Source organism: Labrus mixtus, chromosome 16 (genome assembly GCF_963584025.1).
Source record: "Labrus mixtus chromosome 16, fLabMix1.1, whole genome shotgun sequence".
In the NCBI taxonomy this organism is placed as follows: Eukaryota; Metazoa; Chordata; class Actinopteri; order Labriformes; family Labridae; genus Labrus; species Labrus mixtus.
The window spans coordinates 10210332-10238159 of record NC_083627.1 but is presented as its reverse complement, the minus strand read 5'-3'; the positions used below and the strand labels follow the sequence as shown (position 1 = coordinate 10238159).

The 27828-nt window shown below is 41.1% G+C and overlaps 1 protein-coding gene across 1 annotated transcript; it reads left to right on the top strand.

Moving 5' to 3' along the window:
- The first annotated feature begins 18199 nt into the window (after positions 1–18199).
- Positions 18200–21505, top strand: LOC132991255 (stathmin-like). The gene is made up of 5 exons (XM_061059937.1): positions 18200–18314; positions 19957–20000; positions 20109–20275; positions 20386–20577; positions 20682–21505. Exons 2-5 carry the CDS (start codon positions 19985–19987, stop codon positions 20742–20744), a joined length of 438 nt encoding a protein of 145 aa, XP_060915920.1. The 5' UTR covers positions 18200–18314; positions 19957–19984; the 3' UTR covers positions 20745–21505.
- The last annotated feature ends 6323 nt before the right edge of the window (positions 21506–27828 follow it).

Sequence of the window (27828 nt, the reverse complement as noted above, 5' to 3'; positions counted from 1 at the left end):
TCTAAAACGAGTTCAAAAATATAAAGTTGGATTTGGAAAACACTCACTTTTCGCTGAAAATGAGCTCATGAATGTAGTTAAAACAAACCCTAGAAATACTTTTGGACTATTTTTAGCTGCAGATGACGACAATTTGCATGATTATTTCTGACTGCATGCAGCTTTGAATGTAGCTCTAGTGAAAGTTCTGTCAGAAACACTCTACACGTCATGCTGGGCTTATTGTTCATTCTTATATGTTGCATGCGCTCCTCATCAGCTGTTCACATCCGCCTAATAGCACCGCTCCACTTCCTCATTGTTAGCCACATTGCTGCTGTTGGCTTTTCATCCCCTTCTTCATTACGTCAGCCTCTGATCACATCATCAGCCATCATCCGGTCGACCCATAGACTGTAAATATTAATGGGCGACGCCTGAGTGATGTCACCCATCTGTAACTGCAGGGGGCTTTGAGTCCCATCTGTGGCTGTTGCCGTCCTGGAAATGCTGTCTCACCCTCACTTTCAGTCAACCTAACGACAGGCTAGGTGATGGAGCTGGGGCGGGATTTCAGCCTCATGACAAATTGTGAACCCATGGCAATTTTGAGGACAATTTTGTTAGGCCAGGCTATAAACATGTTCATTTCTTCAGGCATTTCTGAATGGGTGTGTATGTGACTTCTGGTGCGTCTGCAGACAACCTCAAGTGGACATTCGGCGAACTGCAGGATTTTGCACTTCCACATTGGCTTCGTTTTTTTCGTCATGGGAGGTTGCGGCTTGGGTCAACCACATTCCTCAGTTGGATCAGCTTCTTCATCCCATCAGTCTCAGATGACAACGGGCAGATAGACCTTGCATCAGCTCAGACAAAATCCTCATATTCCCTGCGTTGCACCTTGTTGTTACATGTAAACTGCAAGAGATAGATGGAATTAGAGCTAACAGACATTATATCCTGACTTAAGTTTCAGTATTATATGTTTTGTCACTGAAGCACTATGATGATCTGAAAAGCAGCTCCAGCTAGCATCTGAATGTGTGCAGAAGAACACAATATCAAACAAATATAAATGAAGTTATACAAAAGAAACAGGTTCCATTGAATGAAAATGCATGGCTTATTGTCATGAATGAATGTCTGCTTCTGTTAAGGTCACATGGAATAGCAGAGGGATTGAATAGCCTTGAGGCTTCTCATATTTAAATCAGAGACAGTTGAGAAAGGAGACGGAGCACTGAGAGTAATTTCCTGTATCTGTGTCATGGTTGGTGGTTTCCCCTCCATCACCCACCTGCCCTGCAGCTTTAGGAGACTGGCTGCAGGTCCTCAGTCTATCCCTGAAATGTGAGAAATATGAACAATGATTATTACATATTAAGTTGCCCTCCGTTGTACATATTGGACCAGTTTTATAAAGAAACACATATTTTCTGAACATTGAAATACTTAAGTTACATTTTCAGACGGACAAATCAGTCTTAGTTATTTATAGATAGGCGACTGGATAGAGTCAGAAATCGGGGAGAGAGAGAGAGAGAGAGAGAGAGAGAGAGGGGGAATGACATGCAGGAAAAGAACCACAGGTCGGATTCAAACCCGGGGCGTCTGCTTTGGACGACCACATCCTCTGCACATGGGGCATGCGCATTTACCACTAGACTACCGATGCCATGTCATATTTTTTTTTTAAATGCATTTATTTATCCCACTGTCTGCTGTGTTTAGAGGGCATAACGAGACCACAGCCAATGACTGTAGAGATAGGGTATGGCCTATGTGAGATTCCCACACTTTGAACATTGTCTTTCATGCTTGACCATGAAAGACCATCCTGTCCCCTTTCACTATCCACTTTACCTTAACCCCGGGAAAAATGTCATGAGGTTAAGGAAAGATGTTAGGAGAATTCATAAAGGACTTAGGGAAAGGCGATCTCGTTGCTCTGACAATCCGACCGCATTTCCACTAGGCCACGTCATTAAATGTGACAGGCAGGCGGAGGTGAATGACGTGGGTCTGCTGTGGTGAAACTACAATGATTCGAACATGGACTACTAAAAGATCATCTAAAAAACTTTCCCCTGTGCCTTCTTACCAGTGAAATAATCCTAATTACCACGAGGAATTGAAATAAAAGCAATATAGGCTACCAGGTTACGAGTAAGAAAAGTGAAACCATCACCTTCCTGTCCACTCAGAAATCAACATCAAAATAAGTATGATTGTATGAAATTAATTGTTACATTTATGCAAGATATACATAATGTTTTAATTATACAAATGTACAACTGCACAAAACATCCTTAAGTGAATGAAATATGTTGAATAAAACATCATGTGGCTAAAAATGTCTCTTATCGCTTCATCCCTTACATGATCTGAGCCCCTTCACGATCATCGTTCATTTTTGTGAACAGTCGGTTGTGCAAGTCGCTTTAAATGTTGCGACTGCAAGGAATTGTGGGGCGGCAAAATCTCCTTTGGTAAAGGATGGTCCGGTGTATCCTATGTTAAAGGAGGTTATAAAGGAACCACTGACGCACCTTTCCTTAGCTTTAAGAGAATTCCAACAGCCCTTATCATGGCCGTCACTTAAATGCTTCCGGGTCATTTCACTCAGTTAAGAACCTTCCTAAGCAAAAAAGACAATTCGGACGCACCCTATGTTTGTCCCACAGTTGACTTTCTCTTCCTGCCACATTATTAACTGATGGGCCGATGTTGTCAACAGGGCAGATAATCCGCCAATTCTGAGTTTCATCCGTTCATCCCCGGTTTCAGGTTGTACAGTTTGTCGTAAAAATGTAGGGAATCTATTTAATATTTACTGCCTTTTTAAATGCTTCCGTTAAGCAACAACAAAACCTTGGCAGGAAAAATCAAAGGGACATTGAGGCAAACTTTTGGTAACCTGTTCGGCAACAGCAAATGTTTGCCACTTCCCAGCTTATAGTAGCCTACTCTAAGCTAACAGTATGTGACCTAGATAAGCCTTTCAATTTGTGTCTCGTGTAACACTATCAAATGGAAATGAAAGTGAGGAAATGTTAAAGGTGATTGAATACTCACTTTTTAATTTGTTTATTTTTCATGAGTTGTTCTTGCTATGCTTTGTATCATTTCTTTGTTCATGTTCAGACTTGATTTCCAGTTTTTATTTTGTTGTTTCACCCTCCCCGTGTTCCTTTATCCCTTGTGAGAATCGCTACTGTGACATTCCCAATTAATTTATTTTTTTTGTAGTTCTTGTCCCTGGTGTTTCATGTCGAGTATTGCTTCCTGCCCGTGTGTTTCCCTCCACTTTGATTGCCCTCACCTGTGTCACCTGTGTCCTGTTTGTCACACCTGTGTCCAATCACCCCGAGTACATTTAGTGTCTTTGTGCTCTCCCTCCCTTGTCAGTCGTATGTCTTATTCCTAAAGCGTTTCTCTGTGGCTTCTTTAGATTTTTGCCCGTTGTGGATTTTGTTAAGACTTTTGTTTGAAGTTGCATTTTGAACTCTGTATCATATTTAATTGTTCTGCATGAGGGTCCTCCTCTTTTGTTTAAATCTTCAAATCCTGACAACATTGTAACATGTAACATTCTGAATATTTACTTGTTAATGGATATTATCATTTGAGCTTCCCATCCTTAGCTGTAGGGAAAGGAACTGCCGCTGTGAGAATTTGAATGTCTGAGCATTAGCAAACTGAAAGTGTCTTGTAATCAAGTTGTCCATGCGGCGACAACCATAATATATTTAATTCCTCCGTGCCATCAAGCTCTATTGATTTCTAAAAACCAATCTAATGAGCCTGTGTTTGCATGTTCAATGCACGCACACATTGCAGTACATTTCCCTTAATCCCCCATATATCATCTCGCTGCCCCAAATACTCAAGCACCAAGTGTGTATTGATCCACAGAGAAGTCATTAAAAAACTGCAGTGCCAAGATGTTTCAAAGTCTAGCAGACTTTTTTTCAACTAAGGAACAATATATTGATGTCTAGTGTTTCAAGATTTAAGTCTTTAGTGTGTACCAGCCTAGTGGTTATGTTGCTCGCCCCATGTACAAAGGCTATAGTCCTTGTTGCAGTGTGTATTTGAATCTGAAAAGTGTGTACCAGTGGTCTCAGGGTCTGATCTGATTTGATCGCAGCGATGGATTTCACAACAATAAGCCAAACATAAAACATTTGAGACTTATCTTTTCAGGAACAAAACTCACTGTCAGGTGTCACATATTGAACTTAAAGCCTTTTACCAGAGTGACAATGATTTGACCTTTCTTGTTGTGTTATCTATGAACAGGCTGCTGAGCAGAAGCCAAGCATCAACCGAGTTAAGTGAGCGAAACCAAAACATCGCTCTACTCTGTCCTCAATTTATGGAGTGTACCAAATGTGTCAGGAAATGAGGGGTTGTTGAAACTGAGCAAATCTATTGGGCAAAAAAAAATTAGGCCAATTTCATAATTTGTCCATTAGACCTTTCTCTCTCCATTTTTCTTTTTCTCTTCCTCTCTTCTGCTGCATCAAATCTTGGCAGCGGCTTCATTCTTTGTCCGGTGATGTATCACAAGGCTGTTAACACACTCATGCTCACACGCACACAAACACACGTAGGCCCACACACACACACACACACACACACACACACTAACACAGACATATGACATCACCCATCAGTGGCGGGGCGGAGACTGGCAGCGTAAGCCTGGCATCACACACAAACTCAGCGGGATAGCGCAGCTCCTCTCCCTCCATAAGCTCTCTGTCAGACAGCTCAGCCTGGCATCACTTTCTCCCAACACGACGAGATGAGCATTAGCCTGACCTCGTTCACACGGAGACCAAGTCACTCCGCGCAGACAGTGTGTGGCGCTTTCTGTGCGGTCTGACATGTCTGGCCTGTTCTAAAAAAGCTCATCTTCCTCCTCTTCTTCAACAATGTTTGTGATGGAAGAAAAACTGAGATGAAAAGAACAGACATTCCCCACCCCCAAATCCAGAACTCTCTCCTCCGTCTGCTCCCAATCGGTTATCTTTCGAGGCGGTATCTGTGGGAGGACGGCCCCCATCTATGCTCCATCTCATCAACATTCTCTTTGCACACTCACAAGTCAGAGTGTTCACTGTTAGCTGTATCAGTGGAATTTATTGTGTAATTGATTTTATTAGATTTTTGTGTCGTTAATAAACAATATTCCAAGCCTAAAACAGGCTGACAAGGCCCTATTGTTAAGAAAACAGGACCAGAAATCAAAGCAGACACAGATTTTAAGACAAAAGGTGGCCATCTTGAAAGCATGGGCGTCATAGTGGGGGGAAATGGGGACTGACCACCCAGGGCCCCCGATGGAGGGACAAGTTGGTACTGGTGAGGACTGTCCTGTCTGCAACCCTCAGATGAGGAGGAAGATGAAGTGGAGGGAGAAGAGGAGGAGGAGGAGGCAGATGTCTGGTCTGACGTGTAACTTGACTGGAGTGCGTGAGGATTCTGGTAACGGCACCCTGTCACCTCCAGAGGAAGAGGACAATGACGGGGATGGCAGTGGAGAGGCTGACGAAGACGATGCTGAAGAGGATGAGGACAGCTTGGTCCCTCTTCCATTTGAGGACCTTACATCACCCTTACAGGAGTCCTGGGGATTCCAGTTATTAGACGACATCCTTTGAAGATCCAGCTCCACCCATGTCTGGCCTCCTCACCTCCAGGAAGATGAGGCCAGATGAAGAGGAGGCTCAGGAGGAGTTCTGAGGAAGGCCTCAGAGAAGAGGAAAAGGAGCCAACTCCCTAGACTTCAGACCTCGGTCTCTCCTTTTGGAGGAGCAGGGAGAGATACTGACAGGTTATCTCTATAGTCTTTGAAACACAGACAGTGGATGTCATGTTTGCTATTTAACACATATACGTTATAGCTGTTTAGTCATTATCAGACAGTGCTGATGAAGGCCTTGTGCTGAAAGCGCGTACGTTGTTGATCTGTACGCTGCTGCTCTACCCGGATATTAAAGCAGTGGTTCTCAACTGGTCTAGCCTCACGACCCACCACGAACTCCTTAACGAGAAACTGCGACTCAAACTTCTGATATTTTTCAACCAGTGAGATTTATTTCATTAAAAAATTGTGCACTTTGGACCTCAGATGGAACAAAACCAAACATGGTTGAAAAGAGCTTGATTTACTTTGACACTTTTTTTCCAGGTACAATTTTATGACCCACTGAAAACCCAACTCCGTGACCCAATTTGGGTCCTGATCCACCAGTTGAGGACCATTGCTTTAAAGGACATTTAACTTTTCTGTTTTCTTTATCGTCCTTTCTGCGGTTGTGCACCTGCAATTTTATAATTTGTTCAAGTGTGGTCCTTCTTTTTGCTGTTTTGCAGTAAATCATCCGTGACATTATCACAGAGTCTTACAGTTGGTATCACGAGTGATTCAGTGTTTCAGTGTTTTTACCCAGGTACATGTCTGACAGTTACAGAGACGAGGGAAGAAGTGGACGAGGAAGACCGACCCAACGCTCTCCATCCAGGGTTCCCATGTGCATCTTCTGTGCACGAGTCATCAAAGTGATCCTTTTTAAATAACACATACATAGCTTGAGTAACATAAAGTTGTGATGAACTCGCATAACTTAAATACTGTACACTGCTGAAAGACAACATTGTTGATGGCCTTGTAGATATGAATACAGCAGTGTTTAAATTTGTGTGTGGACTAAGAAGACAAATCAAACATGCACGTACAACAAACAGTGATGAGTGAGAGAATTCAAATTTGTGAGAGCATGTAACCTATGAGAAGAGGTGCGCTTGTAAAAGACGTCACCTCAGTCCATCACAGACATAAAAGTGGAAGCGCTGATGTCCGCTATGTTCTCAGACTCCGGGGGAATCTGTACCTCCTCACCGGTGATAATCCTACGAGCCAGCTTCCTGCCTCCAATGCCTGCTCTTCTGTTTATTTTTGTTCAATAAACTCTTTTTTTATATGCATACCGACCTGCACATGTCTCTGCTAAACCGAAACCGAACACTTGGATTTTATTTCATGGCAAATTGAGCAGATGTGATCATGAACCTCTGAAGGACAAACACCCTATTTCATGTTGGTTGATTTCATTATTTTGTTTATTCCTCTCCATCCAATATGGAACGATGCTTCCCGAATTTTCCCCCTGAATTTCCCCCGTGGGATTAATAAAGTATTTCTGATTCTGATGTCTGAAACTCTTCTCGTTGAATTAATTGCAAATGCTTTTTCCTAAAAGCAGCTGTTGAGCAGCAACGTTTGCTTTTGAGATTTTGAAAACAAAAGCAACCATAGTTCATCCTGACAGACCTTTATGTTGATAGTTACATCACTTTCAGACAACTCGTCCGCTTATTGAAATTAACATTTTATGGATATGTGCCATGTCTTAAAACTTAAAGCTACCAGCAACTACAACACTCAGAGTGAGACTATAATGCAAAAAAAAAAAAACTGAGCTGAGCTGCACATGCAGACATCTGGCTCAAATGAGAGGATGTTGGTACGATAATATTATGATAACACGAAGAGCTCAGATTGGGATTATGATTATCTCTCACCAGCGCACAAACAGAGTAAATGTCAGTTTGAATAAATATGCGTTCCACGAATGAGGCGGTCCAAGTTTGAGCCACACACTCGTGTAAATCAATGTCTTAGCAATACTCCACAAAGCTAATTGTGTTAATGACAAGAAATCAATAAGGAGTAGCATACTTAGCATAAAGTTAATTTCATCAAGGGGAAGAGTCACGTTGATAGCTTTTCTTTAACATCGTTGCCTTCTGCTGCCATCTGTGGATCATCTCTGTCTTTCTTTTTTTCAATTCCCCAGTGATTTTCCCTTCTCTAATCTGCCTTCTCACTGTCCCTCTCATCTCTTTGTTTTCGTCCACTCCTCTTTTCTGTCCCGGGGCTGACATCACCGTCCCAGAGGAGCCATGTGACGGTAACAAACCCTGAATCAGCACCAAGGAGTCCCATCTAAGTCTCCACCCTGCATCACTCCTCATCTTCACTGCATCCCTCTCTTCATATTTCTTTTCATCCTCCTTACCCTCCTCCCTACAACCACCCGTCCCCCCCCTCCGTCCTGAGGCAGGTTGAGACTGCTTTCACTGAGTTGAAAACAAGCTCTCCCAAAGGGGCACGCTTTTTCTTTTTTTTTTTTTTTCACTAGAGGCTGTGTCTGGGACGGATACTGTACTCTACAGGGAAACATCAGGGCAACGCCGAAATTAAATATTTATACAAAGCATAAATATGGAAGAGGACATCAAAGTATTACCTTCTACATTTCGAAGTATGTAGATTGCCACATTGCTACATTGCTTCCCATTTTCAAGTGTTCATGTCTCTCTTGCAGCAGAGACATGTCAACCAAAGGGAAAAACTGGAAACTAAGAGGCCTGGTGGCTTGACTGGAATTTTTTTTTTTTAAAACAGTGCCGACCTTAAATGGAAATAGAACCTTCTTTTCTGGTTTTTAAAAAAAAGGCTTTAACATAGCAAATATCAAGTGGAGTCCTTTAAAACACGATGTGATGCAAAATACCAAAACCAAAAATGAAGTTAAGGGAAGCCCAAGATGTTAACCATTTTCTTTTACAATGTTTTACACTTCCTACTAAATTATCAGTTCTTTAGACTCTGACAGAATATTGTGGAAATGGCTTGTGAAATTTATATTGCAACGGGCGATTCAACAATCAATCATCCTTAATTCAAGTTTGTACAAGCGACAGTATAGCTCCTTTAAGCTCCTCCGCTTTTGACTTTTTAGCCCCACCTTTAGGCAGATGAGTACATCGCTGGTGTCGGCAGTAGCTCAGCTCATAGGAACTTGGGTGAGGACCATGTCTGGTATTTGGTTTGGTTGCTGAAGAGGTGCCGGTTCACTTCCCTGAGCACGGCTGACAGGACCTCGGGGATTGAGGACACTGAACCCAAAGTTGTTCGGCCGCTTTTTTGTGTGCAGCCCCCCACACTCTGACATCTCCACATCATTTCATGACCGAATAGGATCTGGTTTGTGCATATGTGTGTGTGTGTGTGTATATCATCCTATGTGTGAAAACCTTTGCTTCCTGACTTTATGTTAAACTGGGCTGATCTTCTATCAGCTCCAGGTCTGTAATTTAGAAAGTGAAAACAATATAAATGTATACAAGGCTGCATTATTTTGACGATATTTCAAACAGTGAAATATTTTATTTCCCATTTTGGTCAGATTGGAGGGTAAACAATCAATAGTTGTCTTTAAGTTCTTATTAAGAGTCCTGCATGTCTACTTTCAAAAATTGCTGATGAGGCAGAGCCAACACAGAGCCATTGTGCTCCACATTTCAGTTATGCATTATTTATCCAGTCATTTGATGATCATATCACCCGCTGCTGGTTGCTTTGTCCCTGGTTGATGTTTCTCTTATGTTGCTGTGCAAACTACAGTACAGGGGCACCAAATGCTGTTCTCTGAGGGACTGTGCGTTAGAAAGGTTTATCACCCTCATCTCTGTCCCTGTCCGCGTGAGTTCCGACTGTCTGTCCACATTAAGGAGAAACAGCCGGACAGGACCGCTGTGTGCAGGCTGAGCTGACAGGACGGAGGGAGGTGGAGAAGAAGGTCGAGGGGGGGGGGGGGCTGGCGGGGTGATGCAAAAGCTGCAATAGAGAAACCGAAGGACTAGCTAATGGGGCCGCTTTATGCAAGCCACTGAAGGAAGGGTAACCGCTTTGACCTTATACTGTATGTCTGCAGGTGAAGCCTCCCTTTAAGGTCTCACATACTGCTTTTTTAGGTCAACTTGCATTGAAGGGGAACTTCAGCATTTTAAAACCTGGGACTTGTTTTATGTATTTAGTGGGTTTAACATGAACAATATAGGTTGAAAGGTGGCGTTCATTTTAGTAGATTGCTTTGAATTTACTTTTGAGAGGGGCTGTTACGTCTGCACTGTCATCCTTTGGTGTAAATGAACCAAAATGAAGTGAAGCACCTGAAGTGCCTGTGTTTGCGACTGAGAGGTAATGCTCTGTTTGTGAGTCTGTTGGTGGAAGTGTATTTTGTGGGTGTACTTTGACGAGCGCATCATGTGAACTCAGTGATATCATAGAAGCCATAACAGTCTGTCTACTGGCTGCAGGCTAGATCAATCTAAACCTTTTTGTTCTTATCAATCATTTAGAACCAAAAAATGTGTCCCCCCCCCCCCCCCCAGGACAAAAGCACCAGAATAGCCCTAAATACTTTTCCTTTAATTTGCGCTACAGCCTGTGGGACTCCATAGAAGCACTGAGCAAATAAATACAATGTTTCAAATGTCAAAATTAAATGTGTAATATAAAATAGTGTCATACACAGAATATTACCCCTCAACTCCACCGTTCCCCTCCAAATTGTGTACATTCATTGTTGTCATCCTCCCCACAGGCTTTGCCATCTAAAGAAAGCTTCCAGCTGCAGACAGAGGTGGTAAAAAAAACAACAAGTCTTTGATAAAAAACCATCCTATCCAACCAGCCCGGCATTCAGTTGTAGAAAAGCTAAAGTGGATCATTTAGCAGCTAAAGAGCCGAGGTGTTTATCACGGAGTGGCTCAGAGGCAGGTGGTCCAGTTACAAAAGAGGAGGCTCAACAATTAGAGGTGTTCACAGATACGTGCTCCCCACAGGGGGGAAGTCAGGTGTGGACGCTTTCTCAGGCAGGTGGAGTGAGGCATGGTGCAGACAATGACTGGTAGGCTTAATGCTGCTATCTATTTGTAGTGTTTGATTCTGTCTGGTTTAAAATGTGTGTGACATTAATGTAGTTTAGAACTGCTTTCTCGGTGGGTTGTAGGACGCTGAATAGAACACTTCAGTTGTTGCACGCGTTCAGGCGTAAATACAACAGGATGCCTCGGGTCGGTCTGAAATGTAGGTTGCCTAATTACCAACTCATGGTTATGTGGAAGTAGAATGTGATTGAAAGGTAAACAAATGTTTCTCATATTATATCTTGAATATTTGCTGAAAAGATCAAACCCCCCCCCCCACACCCCTTTTTTTTTTGACAACACAACATATGTCTCCTGTATGCTCTGCGGATACGCCGCAAAGACGCACTCATCACTTAGGCACGCACATGCAGAACAAATGGGGGCAGGGATGCTGATGCCACTTCTAGACAGCCCGCAGCTGAGTTGGTGATTATGTAACGCGCAGTTACATAAAAGTTATCGCCACACTTGAACGTGACTGCCCTATGGATTTAGCATTATGCTAACCGAGGACAGTTACTAGATCACCCTGCATGCAGTATTGCAGTAATGTGAATCATTGTTCCATTTCTCTACGGGCTTAATTCTCAGCTGTACCATATCAGTGTCCGTTAGCAGCTGCAAATGTCAATGTTTTTCTTAATCAACGCTTCTGATACCAGAATCTCATTTTGATCTGTGTAATTACTGTGTTCTGGCTGCCTGCACACATATGTAAGATCCTCCTCCCTGCATCCCTGCATGCCCTCGGGACAAATATCACCACTGCCAGGCTTCCTTTCCGCACAAATATTGCACAAAATGACAAATTATGGAGGGGTACCCCCCCCCCCCCCCACCCACACACACACACACACACACAGTCCCTGATCTGATCACTGTTTCCCATCGCCTCCATGTTGGTGATGGGGGAAGCGGGGAGGTGGCCCCGCTCCATGTTTGTGCGGACTGAAAATGGGTCAGCTCCAGCCACAGCACACAGCAGCATGGCTGAGTGCTTCTGAAAGGAGGGTCCCGCTCCTCCGCTGTGTAAGGAGGAACGCTTCCTGTGGATCAGCTGCTGACGTGCGTGCGACTCAGTGGCAGCCCTGTTGGAGGTGCAGAGAGGAATAATAACCCCCTGTGTTTCCCATCATGCCATCACTTAGTCCCCCTTTACATCACAAAGCTTTGGAACCTGCCTGCGCTTGACCCCGGCACGCAGTCTGTCGGACAACATCCATGGCATGATTTTTCAAAAATGTACAGCCCAGCAGACTAAAATAATCAATGCTGAACTTCTTGAAAACCCCGTTTCATTGTAAAAAATCAACGAGCGCGCAGATTTCTGCCCCTGACGGTCAAATTAGAGGGTGAATCATCTCTGCCAGGCTGATTTTGCTGAAGTGCTTTGCTTTCTTTGTGGAAAAACTCTAGAAAAAAATACCCAGTATCCAAATTTCCTAAATCAGAGAAATGACCTGAATACTGAAACTTACTTTTTTTAAATCTTGGCCACAAGGCTGAATGTATGATAAGATAATCTGCAACTCAAACACACACACACACACACACACACACACAAACACTCTAAAACCTCGATCCCCCAGACGCAGACGATATGCCCCCAAGATCCTAATCCTCGCCCACACACACATCTGCAGATCTTGGCTGGAGTTTGCCACAGGGCTATGCGGACAGACAGCCGGCCCGTGGCCCCACCCCCTCCCCAATCTCTGTGAATCTTTCTCTCATATGCCCGTCTTTGTCCTGTGAAGCCCCACAGATCCAGTGAGTAAGAAAGACTGGTGCTGGCAGGCCGAGAACACCATCTGCTCCTCTTAGCTAAGACGGAGCAGCGTGGCCACACTCAACAGGGACTGAACACACAGCACAGTGCAGGTTCCCAGTGATAGAAATACCATGATGTCCAAGGAAAACTACACTACACTATCACATGTTAGTGATAATGATCAAATAAAAAATTGGATTAACAGCAAGTGGCACCCTCCTGAACTAAAAAATGAGGCCAACTGTAAGACTGCACTTCCTCAGATGGCCACTTGAAACTGCCTCGATAAGTGAGTCAATCCCCACAGACATTTCAAGCTTTAAAGCAGAAGTAAACAACTTCATCTGCTATAGTGCAAAGTTCAACTGTTTTGGTCACTATAGAAATAATCAGAATAATTTCCAGATAGAGAGCCCCTGAATTCAGGTGTAGACATGCAGGTCCATGGCTCAAAACAAACATGAAGGAGCAAAAGGGAAAATGATTAAATCTAGTGTATGGGAATGCAAAGTAATACAGATTGTATAAGGGTAAGGTTTTCAGATTTCTATCTGTAGAGAACAAATGTGGTCAGAGACAGCGCTGAATTCAGCTGATGCTTAAAAAAAATGTAAAGCGGTATGTAGTTGAAAAAGAGACACTAGCTGTGTCTGAAAATGTCTGAAAATGTCTAACTATTTTGAGGACAACCTGCCACTGATATTCACATTTGTCCCTCATAGAGTGAAGTTTTCCCTGTCAGACGAGAGAGGAAGACACACGACATAAATACGATTCTGCAGAATCATCAAAGATGGTGGACAAAGCAACAGATTGCACCACCGTGATGACAGTCGTTTGCCTTTATACCAATACTTTAATTGGACGTATTCACAGTTTCAACAAACAAGTGGAAAAAAAAACATTCTGGTGAGCAGTGAAGAATATGAGACGGCTTCATTTCATGCACCAAGATCGCTCTCGGTGGCTCACATTGGCGCAGCCGTCGTGTAATTCTAAACATCATCACTGTTGCCCACTCTCTTCAAGAATGTTTCCTTCCCCTATTGACCTCGACTTCATGCAGAGATTTTACTCGTGGGTAGACAGGGAACATTTGGGTAAAGGGGTAAAAAAAAAAGAGTTACAAATTCAGCTGTTTGCATATACACATTTAACTTACCCCGAAAACTAAAGATGTTTTTTCTCCATGTTTGTGTGCATGTGTGAAAACACCATAATCAGTGTCTGTGGATCAAAAGTATTACAGGTCAGTACATGAAGTTTGCAAAACTTAAGGGCGGAAGATTGTATTTACATTTCTCTGACACTAAGATCTAGCTGGGTATGTTAGGTATGTTAACTTCACACCATGGGGACTTTTTTTTCTGTCTGCATTCACACCGTCAGGGTGATGGCTGACATGAACCTTAAAGTGACATAAACCGGCCGACAGTGATTCATTTTGTTTTAGTCTTGTTCCCTTTCTTCATCTTCTCGGGGTATTGCTTTGCTGTGTGGTGGATACAATTTGTCTGTTGTTGTACTTGTGCTTGTATTTGTTTACTGTTATTTGCTAATGTTTGTGTACAGTGGGATTTCATAATGGTGGTCGTCGGTGGTACTGGATTGGCTCTTTTGTTCGACTAATTAACGTACACTGACGTGTGGACCAATCACATAGCACTTATGTCACTCAAAGTCCCGTTTGTGCTGGGAGAGTACTGAAGCAGGAGTTAAAAAAGTTTCTCTTAATGGAGTTCTAGGAACTAAAAAATAAATCATAGTTCCTCCGGTGCAGAATCAACAGTTGCAACAGTTTCTGCTACTATGAAAGAGTTCTATGAATTGTTCATGAATAAGCGCAACAAAAACATCAGATAGATTTAAGACCATGCCTTAAATATATGTATAAATAACAGGCTTAAAATGGGAAAGGAATGACCACGTTTGCAGACAATGTTACTGTAAGTAGATCTAGAGCTAGTTCCCTAACTGCACACTCGCTGTGAGCCAGGTGTTTCTAGCTACTTGGAGTCACTACAGTTAGTGTGCATTTCACTTCACACCTCTGCACTAACACCTGCCTCCACACAACTGCACTCTCACACTGTCGACCACTGCACAGGTCTTTCGGTACAGACTGCAGTAACAGCTTCCCTCTGTGCTAAAAGGCACCTTGCCCCCTTATCTATGTGAGCACGTTTTTCTTTCCCATCTCCCGCCCTGACCCTCGGAGATTTACACCAGTGACCTTTTGTGGATGAAGAATCATCTCGGAGTGTTGATGTGAGTAACTTTCCACTCAGACTGTGAAACCATGCACAGCCCTGTTATCTACTCTGCTGCTGCAAAGTGTGAGGCTGAATCAGGCCGTCTGACACCATCTGATCAGTCCAGCCAGAGCTCAACTCAGTGACCTGACAGAGGAGAGGATGCTAGCAGCAGCTTCTGTTCTCTCTTTCTTTGCACCGAAACACCCCCGCTGAAAGTCCCCGCAACAAAATAATAAGTCAGTGGCCTAAATCACGAGATGAAATGCGATCCACACGGCAACAATAAAAATAGATCTAAGTGAAAGGCCCCGTGGTTACAAATATTTTCAGCACAGCATCATTGTGAGTGAACAAACTCTGATCTGCTCCTCCTGTCGCCAGGATAACGTCAAGCTAAAAATAGTCTGGAATCAAAGAGTCTGAGTTAGGTCGATTGAAGCTGAATTCAGTCCAAGCATTGGCATTTACATAACGCCTGGCAGTTTAAGTGGAGAGCTGCACGAGTTTTTAGAGCAAAAGATATCACTTCAAATCTGCACTTTAACGCTCAATTGGATCTTCACATCAATAAATTAGGAAGAGTGCTGGAGCAGCACATGAGGTTCTTTAACCCTGGAGAAACAAGGATGAACATCTTCGGGCAATTAATCTGATTTAAAGGGACGGAACATTCTATCAAATCTACTTTAATGACCAAATAAATAATAATAAATGTCCAAATATGAACAACAGAAGGACTAAACTAAAGAGAGCCAAGCCCTCCTTAAATCAAGGAATTGTGTTTGCTGCTTTTTTTTTTTGACTGTTTCTGTGAGCTGTCATCTGGAATATCTGAGATGTTTATATTTAGATTATTTGGCTGGAAAAAACAGCTAATCTAGATGTTCTTGCTCTTTCTGTGTGAAGAAAGAACACATCGTAAATAGTTATTTAAAAATCAAAAATATACATTTTTTAAATGAGCATTGCCGGTTTTGAAACGTGCTTTTTATTCAGACCATTTATGCTCACATTAGTTGTAAGACTGTTTATATGGTAAAGATTCTCATATCCTGTAAACAAAGTACAGTACTTGAAAAAGAAACTTGAAAAACAAAGTCCCTTACTGACCTATCAAAAGCCTCACCCCTTCATTCTGTACTGTCAGCCACTGAAAAGCAAGCTAATGTAATTTAGGGTCTTGTGTTATATGAATACAAATCTAAAACATCTAGTTTTGCTCTGTTTATAGAATGATGTAATTTCAGTTTCTGCAAACTTGCCTTATATAATAATTGGGTGTGGTTATGCAGAAGTGCAATGCTGATGCCAGAATCCGTAACACCTGCAATGACGCCTTTTATTGGGGATTGGTATCAGTGAATACCCCAGTCTATGCACCAATCTGATGCCGTTATTTAATGAACCTGAAAGCGGGTGAAAGTAAACCGAACGTGGAATGGCATCCCGTCGCTGAATTTCATCCACTCCCAAACTCACCTGAGCGCTGTCATTGACTGGAAGAAAAACACAACCACTCCCCACCCAGAAACATCCCAAAGTCAAGACATCGAAACATCGAAATCCAAGCAGAGGACAGGGTCTCTGCAGACACAGTCAATGTATTGAGGCTCATAAGTGATGACTGAGCAGCATTATGTATGAGTCTATATTTAGTTTTTTTAGGAGAAAGCTACTGACTCTATCTTAAAATGGCATGGCACTCCGTGTGCAGGGAGGAATACGTCAAACCAACACGATCGGCACAAAACGAACACGTGTTGAGAAATGATCTAAACAGTCAAATTAACTGCTTTTGATCTATGGTTTCAAATAGCTTTATATTGTTCATTAGAACTTCAGTGCATTCATAATAGGACTCTGAACATGGATTTGAAATGGTCATTTTACCATTTTAAGCCACATTTCAGAGGCTTTTCAGAAAGGTAGAATCAAAGTAAAGATACAATGTTTTACTTATTTTGGTCTTTAAGCCCTTGACATGATTTTGTTCTGACCATTTCACCACTATGCCCATGATGGACTGAGTTGTACTTTCTAACACTGTTCTTGTCTGCTTCGGCACATTGTGTCTCCAAAAGCAGCAATAAGGCTAAGGCTACACCATTTGTTATTGTTCAGCTTTGTTACTGTAAACATTAAAGGCTGTGTGCTGATACAACATATATCAGCAGAAAGTCCACTGTGGGCTGCAGCAGACTGTTTCAAATTGATTCCTGTAAGACTGTTTGCTCGCAGGCCTTTTGCTGTCGGCATGTCTCAGTCACATATTGTCTCAGGAGTGGAGACTTCAACAGTGAGTACACAGCAGTGTGTCATCTTTAGTTTTAGTCACATGGTCAAATATAAAAATTGTTTAAGATAATATTGATCTAGTGTGTGGAAATGGTTTACTATCTTTATACTTGTCCCTATCCTCCTCAAAGGTTTCTGAGGTGGTCAAAGACACCTACCACCTTGGGTGCTTGTTAATATGGGGGCTTGAACATGCATGGTCGCTCTTGTGTAGTCTTTTCCAGTCTTGCAATCTCATTTAAATGCCTGCTAACATCCAAATTCAATTCCATTATTAACTGGGGAAAAGGTCTCAAACACACCGAAATATAGCTGTGTTCCACTTCAGGTGCTTTCCTAAAAGACAAGACAAATCTTTGTTTCCATCACTGAGATTAGAGTCTAAATTAAGTTTATGAGCCATAAATTCCCTCCCAAAAAAAGTCCCTGGTAAGGATTGGTATTTTCCAACATTAGGGAATATTAGCTATGGCGCATGACAATAATTGAATTGTTGAGTAGTCAGATAATTTTTTTATCAATGTTGGCTGTTTGTTGTGAATTCCTGCACTAATATAAATTATTAAACCAGCAAAAATCATTCATCAGAAATCTCTTTTGTAACATCTTTAGGATGCAGTGGAAATACAGTCGATGACCTGATCACAAGTAATTACACGAAAAGTAGATGCATTTCTGAGAGTTCAAGTTCCAGGTGAGCTATGACCTGACAAATAACTGATTATTTAAAGGAGCATCCACAACTTGTGCGTTGGACTATAGCCTACAAACACATAGCCTAGTTCAAATCTGTCTCCATACTTCACTCCATCCATGAACAAGATGAACCTATAGCCTAGAGATTACACAAAAAATGTGAGATGTTTGTGATCCCTGAAAAATGTGACAATTAGCATTTCAAAAACAACCTACTGGGCCGATCCACTCAACATGAAGATTGTCCATTAACAGTATTTGTATTAGATGTTGTAATAATCAACATTATTTAAAAATGTCTTAACGGGTGGAACGCCTCACAAATCATTGTTTAAACGTTACATTACAGGAAAAAACTACAATTCCCAGACGCAGCTGGGCGCGACATACCAGCCAGTGATTGGCAGCAAATTGGAGTGACGTTGCTCCCTCTGGTCCATTTATACGTGCGATTGGAGCGCTCGTGCACAGAGGGCTCGCGGCTGATTCTGTGAGAGGAGCACAGCATCCACGGCTTGTTTAAGGTGGGTGTGACAGACATCATCTTTGAAAGGCGAAAAAAAGTCACCAGGAATGGTTTACTTTTAGATTCTGACTACTAAAACTGCTAAACTAACATCGTTGAAAGAGATATAGGCGAGTGAAAGTTTAACATTTAATTGAACTTGTATTTTTTGGGCTGTAATTCCTTTTTTTGAAAAAGTGCATGTTTTTAGTTGCTTCTGTTTGCGGACAGGTTGTTGTTTTTTTTTTTTTTTTTACGGTGAAAGTAGGCTGAAAACGACGGTTTGAGTCGGTAGGCTGGCGCGCTGTTAGTCCATTGTATTGTGGGAGACATTGGCACAGTTGGCACCGACAGACAGACGAGGATTCTTGCATGTCTGCAAATTTGTGTGTGTGTGCTAGACACATTTTCATATTGATCCCTTAACGACCCCCAAAAGTGGCAAGAAAAGCTTTTTCTACTCGACATTCACTGGGGGAAACGTTGCAGTGAGCTCGTCTTTGTTTGCAGCTGCCCGACACGTTGCTGTCAAAAGCGCCTTTGTTTGATGCGGCTTGGGCCAACGACACAAGAAAACGCTCTTTGAAAAACGGAATCTTAATGAAGGCGATGTGTTGCTTTTGTCAACGAGGACATTGTCAAGGCGAAGGCTGCTCACTATACGCCAATCCTGGGTGTAAATTTGGCAGGAGAAGGTGTGGGCACATACCAAACCCCTTTTTTCAAAATTAGGCATTATGTTGAGAGCAAACACCCGACGAATGATGTCACTTTTTTTTTTTTTTTTGAAGTTGGTAGCCTTCATTAAATAATTGGGGAGGGGTCTTTTCACTCGCCAACCGTCTGATTTTGGTGACTCACATTAACCTCTTGACCAAAATGACATGGCAACTGATGTCATTTCTCCATCGATTCTCACGTTGTATTCAACATTTTACCAGATTGCATCAGAAATTGAGCAAAAGGATTCCAATTAATCGAGCTCGCTTTGCGTCTGAAGTCTGCTGTTGTGTTACACTTGTGTCCCCCTCCTCCTCCTCCTGCTCCCCCCCCCCCCCCCCCCCCCCCCCTCTCCTTCCTGCGGCTCAAACACATGCTGCAAGGAACAGGTGCTCCTTGGTGTTAATTTTCCCATGGAGATGTTTGTTATTTTACTAATCTCATCTGAAACGTTGCTTTCTAGTTTTTTTTTATTTTATTGTATTAAAGACGCAGAGTTGTAGACTTATCCCTGCACTTGGCACTGCCAGTCGTACCCACCCTGATCTCAGCCTTTTGTCTCAACCAAATGTGGCTTTGTGTATCGTTGATTAACAATGAACGAGGCCGTTGGTGGGCATTTGAAAAGCCCCCTCCCCTCCCCTCTCTCTCTCTCCCCTGTTTCTGAATGAAGCAGTCCAGGTGCTGTGATTGAGGTGAATATCATTAGAGCCACAAGTTGAATGATAAACAATGGTGTGTCATTGATACCACAGCCGTTTTGTTTGGATTGATGGGCGGTGGTTGCCTGCAGTACCAAAAATGACCACAAGGTGTTAGCAGTGTGCTTATTTAGATTAAAATAGGATAAAACATCCACTAGAGGTCACTGATTTTTAGAGCCATCTGCTGTATTGATCATAAGGAGAGAAATCTGACCTTGCCTTGTATTTTCCCTGCAGGTTATTTGACCTGCAGCTCACTCTTGCAATGGCATCCGCTGAAGGTGAGTACACGCTGAAGTAATTTAAATGTAACTTTCTGCTTGATAATGGTTCAGTGTGTCTAAATACCTCTTTTTTTTTTTTTTTTTTTTTTTTTTTGGGTGTTTTAGATATCCAGGTTAAGGAGCTTGACAAGCGGGCCTCAGGCCAGGCCTTTGAGGTCATCCTGGCCTCTCCTGCCCCGGATGCCAACTTCCCCCTGTCTCCTCCCAAGGCGAAGGATGTATCACTGGAGGAAATCCAGAGGAAACTGGATGCCGCAGAGGAGAGGCGCAAGGTAGAAATGTGTATAGTGAAATGATGACTTAAAGATTGACTTGTACAGATTCCAAATTGTGACACAATCTGGCGCTAACTTTTTTTTTTTTTTAACCATCCTTTTTACAGAACCATGAAGCTGAGGTTCTGAAGCACTTAGCTGAGAAGCGTGAGCATGAAAAGGAAGTGCTGAAGAAAGCAATGGAGGAGAACAACAACTTCAGCAAGATGGCTGAGGAGAAGCTCAATCAGAAGTTGGAGGCCAACAAAGAGAACCGCACAGCACTAATGGCAGCCATGAACGAGAAGTTCAAGGAGAAGGTCAGTTAGGAAGATAAAGCTAAAATTATGAGCTTGAATGTTGTTTTTTTTTTTTTTTCACAATGTGTAAACCTAATTTTGATTTTCCTGTTCTTTTTTTATAGGACAAGAAGTTGGAAGAGGTACGAAAGAACAAGGAAACCAAAGAGGGCACTTCGGAAGACTGAAAATTACAAGTGGGGGATTGTACAGGGTTTTTTACGTATCCAAAGATTGATTTATTTTTTGTTTGGCAAGTATTTTTGTTGTGTTCACTACCCACCTTTTTGAAATAAATACAAGTTCCACTTTGTGAATGTTTCAATTCTCCTGCTATAAGTGTACTTGCGCTGGTTTTACATGTGCATAGTTTCCCCCCCCCCCCCACTTGTTGAGTCTAATCCATGTAGCTTGTCAGTGCAGCTTCTGCCCTTTTTGAAATTAGCCGTGTACTCATCTTTTTTTGAGGAAGCATGTTTCTATGCATAGGTCTTTTATCCTTGCCTATTTCATAGTGAGTTTTGAATCGTGTCCCTGTGAACCACAACTGTTCCTGGCACTTACTGTTTATTAGAAAAACAAGAAAAGTAGCACAAGATTCGATCAAGGCGTCGGCTGTTATACATGCAGGTGTGAAGTGCGGCTTTGCTACCCAGATTCTGCTGTTTCGCTCCTGCACATGTTTTGTGCCGCTGCTTGACTTTTATGTTTTTTTTGGCTTTTGTAAAAATATGGAGTTGTCTTTAAAGCACATGACATCTTGCTGTATGGCTGTGAATTAAAAAACATGTTGGACATGTAAATGGTTGCCATCTGGAAAATCAGTGAACAGGGGTCTACACATGGAATGCAAACGAGCAATACACTTTGGCATCTCAATAGATACAGTGGCTAGTTGACTTGAACTGTTGTACTAAAACCAATAAAAAAAACCTGTAAACACACTCTATTGCCTACTATTGAACATGTCTCCTTTACATTTTGATTTATATAGTGCTGTTGTGATGGAAGGCTAGATATGAACTTTATGAATCCCTTGGGAAGGTTCCCTCTGATAACTTCAGATTCCTGCAGCAGGTAGCACCAAAGGAGAGAAAAGCAGCTAAAACAGCAAATGTGTCAATATGTTTACAGCAGGGAATACAATATTTCTGTAAAACATTGGAAGGTTTGTCCTCTAAGGCTTTCAGAAATGTTGCACCAGAACCCATGTGTCCAGTTATGCAACATCACTCCAAATAAAAAGTAAATGACACATACTTCTAAAAGTGAGGTGAGAACAAGGGTGCTTCAACTCAAATGTCTTCGATACTAATTTCTGGAATAACAACACTAGTTTGTTGTTGAACCTTCATACAGCTCTAGTGGATTATGTAATGTAAAGGATTGTTTATGTTGCCCCCTGCTGGAGAAAATTAGAAAAGACTAATTGTTTTTCTCATTTCAATTCAAACCTACAAAGTCATTTAAAGTAGATGCCCATCATGGGAGATAAGGAATCACTATTTGATGATGCTGCTGTTTTTAAGAACCATCCGTTGTCTTGTGGTGGTACACATTGCACATGATCACCACATGCAATCTGTCAACCAGAATATGAAGCTGCAGTCTTTGTCTCCCTCTCTTGGTAGTTTGATAAAAGCCTTCTAAAAAGATGAATCACTTCACTTTTTGGAGATTGATGGGTGCAGACAGATTTTATTATTTTGGCGTAAGCAGTGGCATTTAAAAGAAAAAAATAAATTAGAAGACAGATGTGATTAACTCCAGAGGCAAACAGTGTAATCGTCAACTTTTATTGGCAACAGTTTCTGACTAAATGAACAATGTCAAACAGACTCTTAACTTTATCATAGTAACATTTTTTGTGAGAAATATTACTAAAAGATAAGTTCAAACATCATGGCTGTCTCCCTCTGACAAATTTCCAGCTCTCTCTATCAACCAATGGGTTATTTAAAATATAGTGGCGGCTACTCTGACAATGTCAACCCTGTACGCCCTAAATCATCATATATTTTTCACCCATAGGCACCGGCGGAGGGTCAACAAGCCGAACTGCTCTGCAGGTAAAAACAGCAACCTGTTTACCTAACTTAGACTACGAATCCATAAGAGACATCCAGAATTATTTTTGATTCTGATTAAAATATGTTTAATACAAAACACCAGCTTTATTATTATTTTGCCCCTTAGAGTTCACATTTCCCCTTATCAAATATATATATATATATATATATATATATTGTTTTTCTTTTTTTGAGTATTTAAATTGATTTTCAACATAAAATGTAAAACAATAATCCATGAACTAAAGGGTGATTATATTTTCCTTTAATCCAGTTAATAGACATTTTGAAGTATAAGTAATAATCTAAATGTTTTCTTGCCTTATCTCTTCAAAATTGTCGTACATTTTTATGGTAAACCACATTGTGTCACTGATTGACCACAACAACCACCATTTTTGATGCGTCATACACATGTTCTCGTGTGCATGCCATCTGCCCCCTAGTGGACAATCTGTGTACTGCACGTCTCTGGCTGTATAGCCTACATTTGATCTAGGGGGATAAAAAGCTCTCACTAGGATGTAGAGGTCAGAAAAACATTTGTAAACAAACATGATTCACTTCGCTTTTCAAGGTTAATACTTTTGAATATATCCTTCAATTTTAATTTCAAATAATATAATTCGTGATCTTTTAGTTTCACTTTTACAGTTTGATGCCATCACAATTAATTTCAAGGTTTTTTTTTTAGTTACATCACTTTACATAGCAACCTCTTCCAAATGGGTGTGAATGTGTAGGTGTGACCTGCAGTGTAATAGAACTTGGAGTAGTCAGAAGACTAGAAAAGTGCTATACAAGCTAATTGTACAATAAGCTAATTGGAACTGTTACTATAAGAAATTAGATTAAATAATTCAAACTAATTAACATTTTTAAAATGATATCCTAGTTATGAGAGCAGTCTCACTGATTGACAGCGAAGGAGAAAATACATACATGTATTTAGCTTATATAATACTGATATAAAAGTGCTGTGCTCACAAGCTCCATTACAAGAGAAAGTCATTAAATCCCTAAAACGTACACAAACATTAGCATCTGATTGAGCTTAATGCACAGCAGACAGGCCGACAGGAGATTAGTCCTTGTCTGCGTTGGATATGTTATTGATGTTTTAATACATATGGAGTGCTTTAATGATAAAGTGAAGTGAGACAGAGTTTATTCTGTCTGATTTTTTTATTCTGCTTACTGTCAACACAGACAAACCAAGGTAAGAGATGACGCCATTCAACCTGTGTAGAGTTTTAGGCAAGAACAAGGGACAGATGTTGACATTCAAGCCCAAGTTTAGAGGGTTGAAAACGCTTTTGTTAAACCAAGTCCCATGTAAAACTAAAAGGAAATATGACAATCACACAAACTTTCAATGGGGTTTGCTCTATGGCTGAACAAGGGGGATAATACCCAGCAACACTCAAAATAACCTCTGGGCTAGCTATACCTTCCAAGTTGCCAATTTTATCAGCCCACCCTGATTAGAAGGGCTAAAACTGGCCTTGGATTTGCAGTGAGGCGCCCTTAGGCTGAATCACAGGGGCCGTTCATAAAACCTTCTAATAGCCTATATCTCCTAAAAATGAAACAGTTATTTATATAATTCATATATTCATTTGATTATCTTTCATGGGTGTATAATGAAAACAGACTAGGCTTTATGATGACACATGAAGCAGTCATCATGAGGCATGAATTCAGTAATCGGGAAAATGAGCCTGACTTCCCGTTCGATGTGAATGCAAGCGGAATGTTTCGCGCATGCGCACTCCCCATGCTGCGTTCTCTTCTACAACATTACCGTCGTAAATCAGGGATCTTTTATTCCTTTCTACCTCTCTACCAACATGTCATGACAGCATAAGCAATCGGATTTGAATGGCACTGGTTGGCACTAGGCTACAATAACATTAGCTAGCCTGTTTCATTGTAGTTAAATCCAATACCAATGCCATGGCGACGGCTGCAGACACTCACTTAAAACCTATCAAGAAAAGTTGGATTTTCAGAGGAAGACGGGGGGACACATCAAGAGGGCGGACTACCCCAGAGTTAACCAAACTACAAACGAAAGAGACCGAAAAGTCTCTGCACAGTTTTTCAAACGGACTGGTAGAAGAGAAGAGAGGCCATGCTATTTGTTTGGATATGCTAACAGTCAGCGACAGGTAGAACATCATCACATGTGCAAAGTCGGACAACGCTGAAAACCAAAGTAACCTGGAGGTCTTTATGGGCGAGCTTTATGCTGTAACACGTGTGTTTACGAGGAAACATGGACGGATGGATTTTCAAAAGCCCCAATCTACAGACAATATTTTACATTTTACGGCTGAATTGTGTAGTTTGATTGTGTTCTTCTTCCTCATAACCGGTCGCTGTACCACACTGTCTCTTGTACAATATTAAATTCTGCTGGGAAAGTTTGCCATTCAGTATTTTGTGCTGCTGTTGTGAGTGAATCCTGTGCCAAATGATAAGCTTTAGATATTGAGTTTCAAATGTGATTAAAATGTGCTTTTCAAAACCAGGTGAGTATAAACAAGGGGTGTTATGAATTTAAAAGTATTTTATTTACTAACACAGCAGCTGGTTAAGCGGTGGACGCACAACCTTTAACATGACAACTGCAGTCAAGCCAGCCGCTGCTTGAAAAATGATGCGTGTCTACATGGTACGGGAGCCTGAAGCGCCCAAAAAGCAGCGTATTTTGATAACTTGTTATGAAATGTAAAAAACAATTAAAAAAAATGAATTACAAAAATTGTAATAGTCCTCTAAGTTTTAAGATGGTTTTAATGAAAAGTTTTTGAGAAAATTTTAGTTTAATTCTTCTCAAATTGCCTAGAGACACTGATATTTAAGTTACACTTAATATTTTATTTTGAAAAATCGGTGACAGGTGGCAAGAAACTTTCAATGGATTCTTGTTCCTCATGTCCCTGGCTATGGTCCTGAGAATGTTCTGCAGATTTTACTGTATAATTATTTTAATAATTAAAGGTAAAGTCTGCTCCAATTGCACGGCTCACTTGACTGCAGTTAACATGACGTACCTATTCATTCAATTCAATTCAATTCAATTCCAAAAACTTTATTTGTCCCCGGGGGGCAATTCAAAGGCACACAGAGCAGTAAATTAACAACTGTGCAAGTAGACGAAACATTTTAACCTAAATATAAAGTGTCAATTTAAATACAACATAAAGCTTAAACTTAACTTAAAAATACTAAATATAAAAGAGTAGATATAAGTGGACAGTGATCGGACTAACAGATGTAAACAGATGTAACCATAACTATGTGCAGTAAACGAGAAATAAATATATATATACAGAGCTCATAAGATCATTAACTCCAGTTTTATTAGAAACATTACATTAGTTCATGACTTTCATGACACAACCATAGCTGTTAACTATAAAACCCACCCTGCCTAACCTGTCGCTGATCTCACAGTGGTGTTTCTGTCCCTGTCCTTGCTTGCAAACTGGTCCAAAAAGCTTCAGACTGGTTCCAGGAAGGGGATCAATATCAGTCTGGTCCTCCTAGCATCCATTCAGTGGCTCGTAAAACGTTTCAGGGTTCACTTGAAGGTTGCATTGTTTGTTTTCAAAGCCTTGATGGACTTGCCCACCCTCCAAAAATGGACCATCCCTTAGACCTTTTGGCTGCAAAATGAATCTACCTACTGGCACAAATAAAGTAACCTGAACCTGAGATGTCTGATCCCTCACTCAAGACTTCATCTTGGAGATTAAAGCCCCTTATATGTGGAACAGCCCCTCACCCCCTCCCTCTCAGTGAAGTTCAAGTCCCTCCTTATTATACTCTTACATGTAGGTGTTTGAGTCCTCTGCTCCTTCATAGGCAGCTTGCCTCCTGTATTCTGTGATTTCTGTGGTTCTCATGTATTGATTCCATCAGGCACTGAAAAGCACTTTGGTCAGCTGCTGCTGTTTCTAAATGTGCTTTAGTTTGACTCATTATTTTGAGTATGTTGTTGCCTGTGTTGCGTTAATATTGTTGATGCATTAACAGTGATTTGATGTTGTAGTTGGTTGAGAGGAGAGGAGATTTAACTCTTGTTAAACTGCTCAGTGATAACAAATGGTAAATGACACATAATGACTGATGGGACGCTGTTTCATGGCAGAGGTTTTGTGAAGGTTTTGCCTGTCATAATGATTTGTGTTTGGATTATGAATGCTCAATGTCATGCCTTACAATTTTGGTAATAAAGTGGAAGAGTCAACCTGATGGTTGTCATGCTCTGCTGCTGCTGTCAGCATACATGATGAAACTATTGTATTTTTTGTGTGAAGTTTTAATCTGACATGTCTTCAAGCTTGTTATTAGGGCCCGACCGTTATTGTTATTAGTGAGAGAAAAAAATCGAAAAATCGGCATACCTTTCTTAGATCTATCTTGGAACTTTAGAGATAGATATATACATTTATTGTGTTGATCCCTCAAATTAAGTTGTCAAACTCTTGTGGAAAAGATATATAATGAGGACAAGATTGTCACTCAACTGGAAAGTAGCTGAGAATGTACTTGCATCACCGCTTGACACTCTGGAGGGTGATGATGCTTGTTTTTATCCATAAAGCGCCCTCTGCTGGTGAAAGAGAACTTCTAGTGTAATACAATGATACTCAAAGGAAATATCTGACTTGTGAATAAATACAGCAATGCAAACAATAAAAATACTGAAGGAAACACATTGATCAAAACTATTCCATAAATAACTAAATCAGGCTCACATCTTTATTCAAAGACTTTACAAATAGGGAGATTAAAAAAAAAAAAATTCTCTCTTCAAATATTTGTTGACACTGGTGGAATTTGGTCTCTTTTTTTTAAACAATCAGTCCAAAAGACCAGAAGAGGGCAGTGTTGGTTTTTACTTCTTTCCTCCCTCGCTCTACTTCCCTATCTCCCCCTCTATATACCCTCCCTCTCTTTACTCTTCTCTCTCTCTCTCTCTAAGTTATCATCTTATTAGTTACAATCAGGACAATCTTTAAATCTTGGCTTAATGCGTGTCTTTTTTTCTATACAAAAGCCTGGTGTGCAGATTGCAGTAGCAAATCTGGAAATTACCTCATGAACCTATAATCAAAACTATTGAGCAGCATCACTTACTGGCTCAACAAATTATTCAGAGTTTCCCAAAGTAAATAAGAAAATATTTTAT

Bases quoted from the DNA above. Each gene is read 5' to 3' on its own strand.
- LOC132991255 (XM_061059937.1), top strand. The intron at 20,276-20,385 runs GTAGAAATGTGT...TCCTTTTTACAG, and splicing joins CCGCAGAGGAGAGGCGCAAG to AACCATGAAGCTGAGGTTCT. The intron at 20,578-20,681 runs GTCAGTTAGGAA...CTTTTTTTATAG, and splicing joins ACGAGAAGTTCAAGGAGAAG to GACAAGAAGTTGGAAGAGGT.